The sequence below is a fragment of the Vanessa cardui genome, chromosome 7 (genome assembly GCF_905220365.1).
Source record: "Vanessa cardui chromosome 7, ilVanCard2.1, whole genome shotgun sequence".
NCBI lineage: Eukaryota > Metazoa > Arthropoda > Insecta > Lepidoptera > Nymphalidae > Vanessa > Vanessa cardui.
The window spans coordinates 1,357,146-1,372,748 of record NC_061129.1 but is presented as its reverse complement, the minus strand read 5'-3'; the positions used below and the strand labels follow the sequence as shown (position 1 = coordinate 1,372,748).

The 15,603-nt window shown below is 38.1% G+C and overlaps 1 protein-coding gene across 1 annotated transcript; it reads right to left on the bottom strand.

The window, feature by feature from the left end:
- Positions 1-1,057: 1,057 nt before the first annotated feature.
- Positions 1,058-15,501, bottom strand: LOC124530845 (enhancer of mRNA-decapping protein 4). Its single transcript, XM_047105175.1, has 22 exons — positions 15,297-15,501; positions 14,708-14,913; positions 14,516-14,622; positions 14,076-14,185; positions 13,269-13,414; positions 12,626-12,846; positions 12,289-12,401; positions 11,872-12,176; positions 11,454-11,560; positions 10,330-10,480; positions 9,423-9,532; positions 9,241-9,329; positions 9,046-9,128; positions 8,309-8,469; positions 7,473-7,626; positions 6,953-7,153; positions 6,320-6,636; positions 5,981-6,146; positions 5,606-5,771; positions 5,423-5,531; positions 3,923-4,146; positions 1,058-3,115 (listed from the first exon to the last, which is right to left on the bottom strand). Exons 1-22 carry the CDS (start codon positions 15,344-15,346, stop codon positions 2,926-2,928), a joined length of 3,486 nt encoding a protein of 1,161 aa, XP_046961131.1. The 5' UTR covers positions 15,347-15,501; the 3' UTR covers positions 1,058-2,925.
- Positions 15,502-15,603: the final 102 nt, after the last annotated feature.

The window sequence follows — 15,603 nt, the reverse complement described above, 5'->3', positions numbered from 1 at the left end:
TGCTTTTGGTAGGTTTAATAAGGTTTGGTTATTATGTTTATTTCGTTCTACCTTCATTTTTAATAATTCTAAGAATCTAAGGAATCCGAAAAAAAAATGTTTGCAAAACAGACTTTGTAAACAGACGAAGGTGATTAAAAAAAAAATACAGACGAAATGATAACCTCCTCCTTTTTGAAGTCGGTTGAAAATATCGCAATTTATTAATGTCTGAGGTAACTACGATTAAAGGATAGTTTCTATTCTTAAATATTAAATTAATGCAAATTATTATTTTTTATTCAACAAAATAAATTAAAAAAAGTGTTTAATTTATAATATATATATCAGTGGCAGCGAAAGGCGTGGGTGGTGTGGCCACCGCCTACGGCCTTGCGGTAAAAAGGGCCTCGCGCCCGAAATTTAAAAGAACAACATAACATTGGGATCAGAGTACTGTAAAAAAAGAAACAGGGGCTTCGTAAACTGTATCTTGCCCCCATTAAGATTCGATCTTGCGCCGCCGCTGCATATATATGTATATAGTATATTAAGTATTATACTATTTTTAAAGAGTATTCAACTTAAATTTATACATTCAATGGTGAATTCGATCAGCGGAGTAAGAAAAACTATTACATTAAAACGTGGTTATAAAAGTATATTCGTTATTGCAAGCTGAATAGTAAAATACATAAACCATGATATCAGTAGTTTATCAGGTTGGTAATAAAATTCAAACCACGCACGATTCAAAATTCTGCCCTATTCAATGCTAGCAATAAAATAGCGTGATTTCGAAATTACGATTTACGAGGAACATTATATTACTTACATAAAATTGTTACTAATTTCCATAGATTAATTATATAATATGACCAACAGAGTATGTACTTTTTTTTTTTAATGTGTAACTCGGCTTTCAAACGTAGGAGTAAAGGTAAAATAAATAAAATCCTAAATTGATTGTTTAACGTTTTCGGTAATGAGATTTATTTTTACTTTCGATAACATAAAATTACGTAAAAATTTTAAGGCCCAGGGATCAGTAGACTCATAGAAACAAATTAAGATTTTCAAAATTTATTTTATTATCAACGAAATCATACCAAATTACACAAAAAGTTTGAGTATTCAAATATCGAATTTAAACAATATAACATATTCATTTTGATATATTTAGTTTCCTCAAATTTTAGTTTATAACTGAATTAAAGGTCGAAAGCTGGTTTAGAAAGATCCTGACGACTATCGACGGGATGACAAGCAACGGTTAACACAATCCCACAGTGAAGCAACATTGGGACAGGGATTAGTCGCACTGTGGGATCTAGTCTTAGTTACTGACAATATAATATAGCTTGATATATTAAGCTGTCATAATATCTTATCTTGATATTTTTTAGTAGTTTAAGCGGTTATTTAAATATCGTCACGATCATGTGAACCAGCTATTTTTATTTGTTGGTTGTGTATTCAATCCTTTGAAAATTTTAAAAAATACTTTTATCTTACATAAATCGAATATAAAATCGAATACAGTTATTCAACACTAGAACATCTAAGTCAAGCCCTAGTTTTTATTTAATCATAAAGATTACAATTTTTTTATAAATGTTATTTTAACAATTTCTCATAAAAAACAATATTTAAATAGGTATAGAAGTCTTCTTGAATGACTTTTTTACATTATATTAACTAATGCTAGCGACTTACATTGTATTATTTACAAGGACAGTTGTAACCTCAGTCGTAAGTTTTGTACATATAATATTAATGACTATATAAGCTTATAGCAGTCATATCATTTACTTAAAGTTATATCTAGATATAAATTGACGACAATATTTTTGTTCATTTCAATAGAATGTTGCAATGTTATTTAATAAAAAGTAAAATTGAAATAAAAATTAGATAACTATACGGTATCCATGCAGTATGTTACAATAGGATCATTCATCACTATAGTATTGTCAGTACATTAATGTCGATTTCTCAGCAGGATCTGATGACTGATTTGAAAAACCCCATCTATAATTTGTGAGAATCTATCAAGTTTCGCTGAGACGTTGAGGTATAAGGCAATATTGTACAGTACAAGTTGCCGGGTACAGCTGACTTAATACAAAGCAACTGTAAGATGAAAATATATGACATTAAGTGGCCTTTATATAATATAAACAATCGTTTATATATTTATCCTTCATTACAAGTAAATATTACTATTGTCATTAATAATTGAATACATACTAAATCAGTTCTTATCAACACCATGTCGAGTAACACATGGGAACCTACCTATCTCCAAAGAGATATGTATAACTTATAAAAATATTCTATACAATTTATACATTAATCTCTTGTGAGAGAGGCAGTGGATGTATGACCGTTTACAAAAAAAATGTATAGAATTTTTTAATTTAACTTCTGCTTTAAAACAGTTACGACTTTGAACTTAAAAATGAATGGAAACAGTCCACAGCACCAAAAGGAAATACATAAAAAGGATCAAAACAATACCAAATGCTATAGATAACTACTTTCGAAATTGTTAATATTCATTAATTTTTCAATAAAAGAAAACAAAGCAGGTTTTTTTTTCAAAAATATACTTTAAAAAATATAAATCACTTGTTCAATCAAATATCATAATACTAGTATTGGTTATAATTATAGCGTTCAATCAATACATGTTTATTGGAAACATTTATGCTATGGGTATATATTCATTAGACAAAACAATAACTAGGCGTCAATAAATTACGAGAAACGAAAAAAGTAAAATAATCATCAAAGCCGCGGTTCATTGATCATTAACTCTTAGTGTCATTTTCACTAATTAGATTCTTCACACTTAACACATTCGTTCAGTCACATTTTCACATCACTAGTTTAATATCAGTGCATAGTCCTGTAGGCACAGGGGCAGTGGCAGCAGGGCCGTGGTCAGACGGTGTTTTTGACCAGCGACTCGGTGGCCATCAGCAACATGCGGAATTGCCTGCTGAGAGCGTGGCCCGGGTTCGAGTTCAGGAAGGCCACTATCTGTTTCTGCAGCTCCCTTATGACCACAGGCAGGTGTTCGCGTGTCACTGGATTTGTCGTATCCAAGTTCATCACAGCTTCTTCTAGATACCTGTTAAGAGTTAATTGTTGATTAGAAATTGAACAATAAGTTGGGGTAGTATTTCTTGATTGGTTTATGTATTATTTTATTTCTTTTTTTTCATATTACTGTTCTTTTGTAGTGTTTGTTTTCCGAAAATAAACTAATAAAGTTATTATCATTGTTCGTTTCTCTGATGTATTCTGTCACTTTCAATGAAGCTAAATTTTCAAATCATTAACACAATTATAATAACCGAAACACAATAAGGACACATTTTAATCATAAACTAATTTTACGGTAAATTATAACATCGTTAATAATCCTCTATATAATAAGAGTCGAGATGGCCCAGTGGTTAGAACGCGTGCATCTTTACCGATGATTGCGGGTTCAAACCCAGGCACGCACCACTGATTTATGTGCTTAATTTTTCTTTATAATTCATCTCGTGCTCAGAGGTGAAGGAAAACATCGTGAGGAAACCTGCATGTGAAAAATTTCAGAGATATTCTGCCACACCAACCCAGCGTGAACAGCGTGGTGGAATATATTCCGAACATTATTAGGTTAATAGAAAATATTGTCCTTTTCCATGCCGTGATAACTTTTAATTGAAACAACACTTAGCTAAAAATGTAATTACCTTTATTTTAAAACTTATAAATGGTGTATGTTTTGTAAGTTGTCCTTATAAATAAATAAATAAATAAATAAATAAATAAATAAACTTTCTCCTCAAAGGGAGAGGAGGCCTTTAGCCCAGCAGTGGGAATTTACAGGCTGTTGTTGTTGTTGTAATAATTGTAGGCGTTGTAATTTATTGGGGTGACAGACCTGTGCTTGAGGTGCGTGTCGCGCGTCATGTCGGCGGCCAGCTGCTGCACGAGCGACAGCAGCACGTGCTGCTTGAGGCGGCAGGGCGGGCCCAGCACGCGCGCCGGCTCGGCCGCGCGGCACGCCGCCACCACCAGCGCCAGGTCCGACGCCGACAGCGCCAGCTGGAACGCGCCGTTCACGTCGCCGCTCATCATCAGCGACTGGATCTGGCTCACCTGCATCTGCGGCGGGACCGAAGACTTTACTTGGTGGTAGGGCTTTGTGCAAGCCCGTCGGGGTAGGTACCACCCACTCATCAGTTATTCTACCGCCAAATAACAGTACTGTTGTGTTCCGGTTTGAAGGGTGAGTGAGCCAGTGTAACTACAGCACGAGGGACATAACATCTTAGTTCCCAAGGTTGGTGGCCCATTGACGATGTAAGGTAATATATCTTACAGTGTCATTGTCTATGGGTGATGGTGACCACTTTCCATCAGGTGGCCCATATGCTCGTCCGCCAACCTATAACATAAAAAAAAAAAAATACTGTCTCTAACGGTAATTCTTAAATAACTTCGAATCTATCACTTGAGTATTGGACTGCCATTTAGAACAGTTTGACCTTTAATAACTAGCACTACCTGTTCATTACTTATTAAATACAGTTTTTAAAAAAGACATTTATAGATGGTTTTAGAACGAATGAAAATTCTATGAGAGAAATTATATTACTATGATATACAACTATAGTATACAGTATGTAGTTGCTATTAAGTGTACCATAATAATTAATTACATAAACTATTTACTATTCTAATTAAAAAATATATGATTTGTTGGATATTAGTGCTAAGTATCTATTAAAATTTGAAGGATTGAGAGTACTCTGAGCAAGTAGGGTAAAGATTGTTGAACGCAGTTCCTTGCGTTACGGGTTGACTTCTGAAAATTTACGAAGTTATCTTTAACTCTACTCTGGATGTTACAAAAAGTTTTATCAAAGTAACTACGTTTATTTTTTCCTATAAAATATTTGTTTTGTTACAGTTACCTCCACAGATGTATGGTTCTGTAAAAGATTAAAATATCTTAATAATTAAAAATAAAACAAAATATAATTAGGGTTGATGTTTTAACTATGACGTAGCGGATGCTAATAAATTGACATTCAGTAAAAAAGTATAAAATAATCGTCTGATAAATACAGATTCAAATTTCGAAAAAATAGACCCATTAGTATGTTTAGATAGCGCTGTGGACCGCACCCAGGATACTTGTTTTTACCTACTCTTTAAATGTAAGAACTATTTAAATGTTTTCATTTTCCAAAACAATACAAAATTTGATTGCATATTATTTAATATATATAGGGATAAGGACCGAAAGAGAAAATGGTGCAACTGGATACCGGATAGATACCGTGTCTCGAATTTTACTTTGACAGTCTTTTCAGTAGATTTATTTAGAGACTAGAGATTTATAGATTTATTTAGACATTAGCGAGTCGTGACGCACCTGGCGGTCGGCGACGGAGGGCGCGGCGGGCGTGGCGGGCGAGTGCGCGCGCGACAGCTGCACGGAGCGCGCCTGCTCGCGCCACCACGACACCTCCTTCTCCAGCACGCTGCGGGCAGAGGGCTCGGGTGACACATACTGTAGTGTACTGCAGTGTGGGTACAGAGGGCGCGGGCGACCGACCTGTGCACGACGTCGCGCAGCTGCGCGGCGTAGTGGTGCGGCGCGGGCGGCGCGTGCGCGGCCAGCGCGTCGGCGTGGCGCTCGAGCGCGCGCAGCAGCGGGCCCGCGCCCGCCGCGCCGCCGCGCTCCGCCGCCGCGCGCGCCGCCGCCTCCGTGTTGGCCGCGACTGCAACCACACCACCCACCGTCACTCACCGTCTTTTGGAGTATATTATTATAGAAAAAAATTCGATATGCCTTTTCATAAGTACAGCTATATAAGATGATAGGACTTGCACATTTGAAAATTCGACAAATTCGAATTTGCGTTTTAGAAAAATCTCCGACATTATAGTATTATTTTTTAATAAAATGTTTCGCCGAGCGTCCACGTACACTCCTTGGTGCCGGTCTGGAAGGCGTGGTTGATCTGCCGGAAGATTTGCGCGTGCGCCTTCTCCATGACGGGCACCACGCTCTCGAACAGCGCCGAGCGGAACGACTCGCGCACCATTTCCGTCAGCGACGTCGCGATCGCGGTGCTCAGCCGCTCCATGACCGTCTGTGAGTGCAGAATGAGTTTACAAATAGTAGTAGTATTAATATAATAAATAATATCGCATTTTAATATTTTATTGCGGCTAGTTGTCCACTATTCCAAATGAAACTTGATCACTTTCAACGCCAAATTTGGATCGTAATCGGCCATGAAAATGGAGTCTGAGACGATCGTACCTTGCTGCTGGCGAGCTTCTCGATGTTGTCGCGCAGCAGGCGGTCGGTGGCGGTGAGCTTGGCGGCCAGCTCGTGCTGCAGCGCGCGCGCCAGCGGCTCCAGCGCGCGCGCCGCGCCCGCGCCCGCCGCCGCCGCCGCCTGCGCGCTGGCCGCCTCCGACAGCCGCGTCACGCGCTCCCAGCCCGCCGACAGCGCGTTGTCCACGGCGACGGCGGTGCGCTGCGCGTGCGCGTGCAGCGCATCGTCCAGCTGCGCGCGCGGCGCGCACACGTCGCCGCGCAGCGCGCGCAGCTCGCGCGTCTGCGTCGACACCAGCTCTGTGGAACCAGATATTCTCAGATTACATGTCATGTGGCGCTCCTGTACATTTATAATTAGCAGGTCGGAATTTGAGCAAATCCAAAGCATGAGCAATAAGCCACTCGTGATTTGTAGAAAAATATAAGATTTACATTGCATCCTCTCAAAAAGGGTGCAATCATCGCTCTCGCGAGTCGCGTCGGTCAAAATCTCCGTTGTGCTCATCCATTGAGTGACTCGAGTGAAAAGATGTCACGAAATCTCGCCCTAAGATTACAGGACTGTGATGAAAGACGTTACATATGTGAATTAAGCGTTGCGGGGCCGTCGTACCGGTCAGTATATCCAGCTTCTGCTCGAGCGCTTCGAGGCGCGTGCGCGTGTGGTCGTCGGGCGCGGGGGGCGCGGGCGGCGCGGGCGGCGCGGGGGGCGGCGCGCTGAGCGACTGCGTGCTGGACTTCTCGCTCGAGGCTTTCCTCTGGTTGGCCTCGGTTATCTGCGCGAGCGATATTTGCGGCCACGACGTGTCGCTATCTGAAAAAATGATTCCAATGTATTAACTGACTTACATAAAAAATAGAGTCTCTAAATATCCCATTGATGAATAAATATTAGTTTTTTAAAAGAAAGTTGCTAGATGGACATAAATGTAGCAGAATGTCATCCAACAAAATTCGGAACCTGATATCTCAGTACGACTTGTAAACAGAACAGTCTTCGATCAATCATCGTTGTCAAAATATTTTATCACCTCTACTTCTTTTTATTTCTTCTATAACTATTTATTCTTTGTACTTATACTTTTAAACTTATATGATACAATTAAAAATAACAAGTAAAAATAATATATTACTAGCATGCGTCAGCTTGGCGGGCGGAGGCGGCTTTTCAGGCGTCGTAAATAGTTCAGAGGTATAAAAGGGTTCGCTGGGCGCGGCGACGCTGCCGGCCGCGACCTCCCCCCCCTCCGGCGGCGGCGTCTGCTTCGACACCTCCTCTTCTTCTTCCTGAAATATATATAATATTTATTGCACTGAGAAATTTTACATCGTAGTTTTATACATGAAATTTTTGTTTACAATGGCGGGTATAGTGCAACGTTGGATTAAAACTTATATCTTGAAACGTGATGTGAATTACCTAATTTGGCTTTACCATAAGAGCAATTTATTTTCATCCATGTCATAAAATGGAACACAAAATATATTCAATTTTATAAATATACAATGTGTTAAATTTAAAGTCAGTTAACAACAAAATTGGTCATCATTCGTAATCATTTTAAAATATTCATCATGATCATCATTAATAATAATTTGTGTTGTGTGTGCTAGTTTTTTTGCCATCAAATGCTGCCTGATTCTGATGATCCATTGATCTAAAGTAAACATTACTTTAAAAAATAAATATATTACGAATTTGTTGTAAATATATAGTGATTCTGTAAAAACGTTGCAGAAAAACTCTAGTTCCAATTTCTGCTTTCAATACTCAGCAACTATCAGTGATAGAGAAGACATCAGAATTAATTTTTAGTTAGCCGTATAAAAACAACAATAATTTATTAAATAATTTTACAAGTGTCGTATCGACTTCAAGAGGCTAAGAGGAACAGATTCTGGTTTTGTCTTTCATAGTGTTTAGTTGGATTCGCTATGGATTTGATTTGATTTGATTTGGATATCTCACCATGTCGGTGTAGAAGGGCGTGGTGGTGTGCGACATAATCTGCTGCACCTCCCGGCTGGGGCTGGAGCCGCCCGATGTCTTCCCCTCCACCCCTGTGACTGCCACCGCTGAAACTTCCGGACCCTCCTCCGCCAGACCCACAGTGGGCACCGACACCAGGCCTATAATGTTTCAAGTGTTTATTTTGTACATCAAAAAGTATCGTAAGTGACTGAGATTAAAATACAAATTAAACATAATATGCTATTTGACTGGTTTTTAACATCCATTTTATAGAAGTCGTTTTTTAGTAGAAGTTGAGGAACTTAGTAAAAGATGTTTTTATTTTTAGTTTTAGTACATATTTGTCGAAAAATATTAGATTAAAAATTCCATATTTAAATAGCACGCGAAAACGCTACTTGGACAACATGGCGCTGCAATGGGGTCGGTGATTTCACTTGTCTGTATTTTATCTGTGGTACGTATAGTAGGCAAATTAGGTTAATAAGCAAGTGACTTCATCATAAGCCCAGCAGCAGATCAAGAGCGTTTTGTATCACGTGACAAACTTTTAAAAAAATGCCTTTTTATTTACGGTTTTTGAATAAATTAAGTATTATTTTCAACTTCCATTAATAAATTCCCATTTTATACTGATTAAAATAATTGACACTTTATTTTTCGCATTGTCAAATAATATATATATTGACAGAATAAAACGAGCTGTGTTTTATTTAGATTATCAGAGTAATTACCTCCGGTGGAAACTCTCGGCTTATTATTGATTTCCGGTGTGGCTGACAGGGGCGGATCGTCGTCTTCCCGCTTACCCGGCGAACTGTAAAATCACAATTATTATTTAGAGGTCATGACTAAAATTTACTTATTATTGAAATCTGAGGAATAAGCTTGATAATAATCTGAGGAACAATATTCCTGCTGTAACATACCTAAACGCATCAGGAGTCATGAGATTCAGTTGAGGGGGCATTGTTGTGGGAGATTCTGGCCGTTGACCGATTAAACTACCAGGTTGAGTCTGAAAATAGGTTTACAAATTGTATTAAGTATGGGGTCAGGTGACGTCAGATCGTTATGTGTCATATTAGGTTAGGTTAGGCCAGGCCCCGACCTGGGAACGCATGAGAAGACTCTTCAGCTGCTGCGTCTGCTGCTGCAGGATGCTGGTGGGCAGCGCGCCCTCCGCAGCCGAGCCCTCCTCCAGTGACAGCTGCTCCAGATCTAGACCATTGCCACCAATCATATATTTGTCTTCTACCTTGATATGCAACTGATGTATATGTTGCTGGGTTTGTGTAGAGGATAATGAAAGTCACTAACTGGTTCACGATTTATTAACGAGACGGTACTATTATACTTTGTGGTAGGGCTCTGTGCAAGCCCGTCTGGGTAGGTACCACCCACTCACCAGTTATTCTACCGCCAAATAACAGTACTCAGTATTGTTGTGTTCCGATTTGAAGGGTGAGTGAGCCAGTGTAACTACAGGCACAAGGGACATGACATCTTAGTTCCCAAGGTTGGTGGCACATTGACGATGTAAGGAATAGTTAATATTTCTTACAGCGTCATTGTCTATGGGTGATGGTGACCACTTACCATCAGGTGGCCCATATTCTCGTCCGCCAACCTATTCCATAAAAAAAAAAACAAAAAACAGACTGACGCACTTGATAGACACTGTTTTACGTATGCAATGCTTCGACTTTTATACATGATATATGCCAAAGAATATGAGATACACAGATGTGAAATATTTTAGTCATTGAAAACGTAACTTTACTAACTGTTTACTTTAATACCTATGTGCATATACGGCACATATACATTTAGTTAACATTTTCGATAACTATTTTTGACAGAAATTATAGCGATCATACCAAAAAAAATTGAAATCTATAAATATTAATTAAAATATAAACTACATCTACTGCTGATAACTAGGCTACATCACATAGTTGAAAGAATACGAGTGATATGATATGATATGAGTGATATGATATGATATGAGTGCATACCATGCAAGGGCAGGGTATTCCTCTGCAGCCGCGGCGCGTAGATGAGCTCGCCCTCCTGCAGTCCCTTCGGCTGTACGATGTACAGGCGCAGGCGCACGCGTCGCTCGCCTTCCTCCTGCACACACACAGCCTGGTGTGGGGACTCAACCGACTTACGCACACCATACCAACATATTATAGTCACATATTATACAACTTAAATTATTACAAAATAAAGATAAGAAATAATATTACATTAAATAATATATAACCCTTTTTACACTGCATTATACAAAACAAAATGTAAAAAATCTACTTTTAAGAAATGCAGGTAGCGTTCAAAAGTAATTATGTAAACTTAAAAAGAAATCTATATGCGGATAGTTCACTCCACAATGATGTTCCTACTCTTTTGTATTACATCTACAGTGCGAATGTGTTTTGTAAGCTGCTATGGTGTGAGTTGTATAGTAACACTCTGAGTATCAATAGACACACACTATTAAAGTAAAGATATTCATGGTCAACTGGAAATATGTTCTACTCTACAAAATGTAGATTTAAAGAAAATTAATTTTTAATAATATGTCTAATTTTAGTGAGAGTGGAGATGGCCCAGTGGTTAGAACGCGTGCATCTTAACCAATGATTGCGGGTTCAAACCCGGGCAAGCACCGCTGATTCATGTGCTTAATTTGTCTTTATAATTCATTCATGCTCAGCGGTGAAGGAAAACATTGTGAGGAAACCTGCATGTGACAAATTTCATAGAAATTCTGCCACATGTGTATTCCACCAACCCGCATTGGAACAGTGTGGTAGAATGTTCCAAACCTTCTCCTCAAAGGGAGAGGAGGCCTTTAGCCCAGCAGGGGGAATTTATAGGCTGTTGTTTAACCTTGGAACTACGTTTTTATGTGTCTGGCGCATATAATTGAACTGGCAAAGAGAGTAAACTTTAACCTGAAAAGCAGTAATGTTGCTTCTGATGATAAGAGATGGGTTTAAGCAAAGCCTTATAACCAAGTAGTCTCAAACTTAGGGAGCGAAAGTAATATTGAAGAGTGTGTATGTGAGAGTGTATATGTGAGAGTGTGTATGTGTGCGTGCGTGCGTAATGCGATATAGGAAAAGCATTATCTTACGTCGTGGTGCACCTCGAAGTCGTCGGGCGAGTCGCCCACGTCGCCGCTGGAGCCGTTGGTGTGGTACGGGTCGTCGCAGCTCGACTCGCATTTCACCTGTTGCTCCTCTGTGGTGAAATAAACAATTTTACTTCCCTTATTTCGTCATAGTAGGTAGGGCAATATCATATTATTTCGTACTTTTATTTTTATAGGTGAATGAGTGTAGTCAAAGACAAAAGAAATATATTACGACATGTATTTATTGAACATTTAGATGTTTTTTTTTTAATCCATGTTTCATTTATGTCTGTGGAGTGCTAAGTACCTCTTAATGTCCAATAATATTACCCATGTTGATATCATGAACATGAATTATATAAAGAGTGTTAAATTAAGTATGTATTAAAAATATTTCAATAACTGATTTTGTACTCACCAGCATCGACGATACAGAAGCTCAACACAGGGTATGGCAAGAGGAACTCAGATATGCTTTTGCAATAGGCCATTGTGTCCTCGCTGTCTCTTGCCATGTTCAACACATACAGACTTCTTGTCTTAAAATCAGATAGTAGTAAGTAGCTAGCACTGGTATCCAACATGGCTTTCATGCCCAGGGTATCCCCACCCAGGGAGGGAGAGAATGTAATCGACTGGAGACAATTCCAAGATTTGCACGACCAGATTTTTATGGATGTATTATTCTCAGCACCCGTTACAGCAAATTTCCAGAACTGGACGCTGAAATAAAAAATACATTTGTTGAGAGATTTTTGATTGTAATAATTCTAATTTCAGCCTTGTCACTGGTTGGTGGCAAATATATATTTTATTTATTTAAATAAGAACTTACTCAGTGTTATAGTTTTTGTGGTTATCAAGGAAGAAAAGACAGCTAAGGGGTTTCCCTCCGTGCGGCTGCCACTTGTGTAAGCAGCGCGGGCTGCTCTCATTATTCATGTACACCTGTGAATAAACCAATCTGTGGTTAGATCAGATACTAAATTTTTAAAAAATATGATAGCCTCTTTTTGAGGATGTATTATATAATAATATATTATAATATTATATAAATATTAAATAAATATTATATAAAAAAAAAAAACAGACGAATTGATAAACTCCTCCTTTTTGAAGTCGGTTGAAAATAGAGACAGTTCTTATCAATCAGGCCAAGTATTATGTAGTACCTGCGCGAACATGACGTATCCGTCGGCGGCGGCGGTGGCGAGCGCCGTGCCGTCGGGCGAGAAGGCGGCGGCCAGCACGGCGCCGCCGTGCGCGCCCGCGCCGCGCCCCGCGCCGCTCGCCAGCGCCGCGCCCGCGCCCAGCGCGCCGCCCGCGCCCGCCGCGCCGCCCGCGCCCGCCGCGCCGCACAGCGCCGAGCACGCGCGGATGTTCCACATGCGGGCTGCGGATATATATGCAATGTCGAATTTAATATATTTTAATCATGCACATATTTAATTAAGAAGCCGTAACTATATTACAGTAAATCAGCCATTTACATATCCTAAGAGTCACATATGCAGTAGCGTAGCTACGTGAGGAGGGCCCCGGTGCAATAGAAAAAGTATCGGGCCCTCGCCCCGTCTTTCAGGGCCATCTTTAACTAATAATTACCCTTTAAAATTTTAAATACCAAATAAGAAATCTAGTGCGTAGGGTAGTGATTTTGTAGCTGCACAAGCTTAAGGTTTAGCTTAGAAGGCCCCCTGAACTCCGGGGCCCTGGTGTACTGCACCACCTGGCCCTACGATAGCTACGCCACTGCACATATGATATGTGTCTTGTTCTACTAATAATAAACGCAAGTAGGTACACGACGCCGACCTTGGTTGGCGTGCGTGGTGAGCAGCAGGCGCGCCACGTCGTCGTCGGGCGCGTCGTCCTCGTCGGGGATGTAGGGACACCACACCACGCGATGCGTGCTGCCGCCCACCCCGGTGTCCTCGCGCACCTCCGCCGATAATGTGCAGCTGTAAATAACACAGTCAATTTATTGCTAATAATTCAATTAAGAATATAAACGGTTTCATGTATTACTTCAATTATACTCTAATTTTTGATTATGAAGTCATAATTAAGAAGCATTAATGTTAAACAAATAAAATAATTTTTAGAATTTTCACAAAGTAAGGAATAGTTTACACTTCTTACCATTATCAACATATTTAAAAAATTGGTCTATCAACCATCAGCTTTATGTACCAAATTTCTCATCTTACATTTATTTAAACAATACTCACTCAATTATCATTTAGAACACACTCAAAATAATAAACAGTTCTAATGTCCAGAGTAAACATAAATAGTTGACCTTCAATTGACATGATAAAATTTGTTCATGTTTAAATAACCTGTGATATTAATTACCTTTGTAAAATAAAATAAGTATGTTTTCAGTAGCATAAGTAAAATGAATAAAATTGGTAAACTGATATAGTTTTGTATATAAAAATATTTTCATCATGAAGTATTTGAAGTACTTAATAACAACAATAAAACTATTTAAATAACATTGAGTAAATACATCCATGGTGTATTTATATTTACTCCTTTCACCATTGAAATGTATACTTAAAATAAATAACTATTTTTGTTTTATTATACTATAAGATCAATAATTTGAAATATTACCGCAGTCCACTTTCAGTGACTTCAATTTCATGTATATAAAAGTTTCCCATCTCATCTATACTGGCCAATACCACTTGATTTGGTATATGTGCAAATGCTAGATCTTGTACCTGTAATAAAAAAAATGTTTATTATAGAAAAATATAATACATAAAAAAATTAATACACAATATGAGACTATATTTGATTAGATTGAATTTTATAAAATTAAAGTTATAATTAAATTTAAATTCCAGTCACTATGATCTTCCTCTCTGTTTTTCTGAAGTGGATTGAACTGAGCCTATAAAACATATGAAGATAATGATAACAGTTAGAGGAGGCATTTGTTACAAGGCAAAAAGAAGGCATACTGTAAAAATGATCATCATCATTTACTAGACCTATGAAACTACTTCCTATTAATATCTTACTTAAATTATGATGATAGACATACTAACCTCTCCTTTCATGCCTTTTATAAGTGTTCTTCGATCAATGCCTGGTTCAGGATTATAAACTACACGCACCATCCCATTCCATGTGCCAGGGTTGGCAGCATTGGGTGCTACAAATAACAAAAACATGTAACTTAATAACTTAGTCAAGTATAGTCAAGTAACAACACATATACAGAACAAAAATAATCTTACCTTTGATACTGTATGCTAAGTATTTGCCACTAATGTGAACAGCTAAAAGCTGGCCTGGGTAGAACTTGGGCTCCCAATTGTAGTCAACAAGGCTTTTCAGCTTAACTTTTGAACTACCATGATTATGGTTACCAGCATTAGTTGTCACTACTACATCTGATGCATAAACTTCGGAACTACAGACACCATCACCTTCCGAAAATGAGCTAGAAACATATGATTAATATTTAAGATGTATGTGTAATAATTTGAAGCTATAAGTTTATTACACTAATTTGTTTATGCAAATCAATTTAATAGGTTTAAGCTAACTATACAAATTTAGAATAATTTATTAAGTGTTGTTTTCAGTATAGGGTTTAAATGTAAAGCCTCTCATTTTAACTGAAAAATCAATTTCTAAAGAGGTCATTTGCTTGCAAGACACAAATTTTAACTTTAACAGGTTATATCTAATTCGCATTTATATTAATTATTTATCGAGTTTATGATGTACATAATTTCTTATACTTAAGGTGTATCGGAGAAATATAACGCTTTTTTTCCTTAAAATATCACATAAGCAAATTTTAAATACCAAGTTACTCACATCGTTTGAGTTGAATCAGTAAGTTTTGGAAGCATCGTTGTAGGTTGCATTTTTGCATTAAGCTTCAAACTTACACATTAATCACAAAGCTGGACTTTAAATTTTCAATAAGATTGTTAGTATATTTGCATAAAAACTTGATCTAAATAATTCGCGAACTCGACACTGAAGCCGACAGCCATTCGGATTCGACATAAAATGAGATTCGTTTCGTTTTACGATTTCACTTGAATTTGTAATCTGACGTTAACAATTACTTAAAAACAACATATTTTATTTTAAAACCGGTTTTATGGTAAGAATTTCG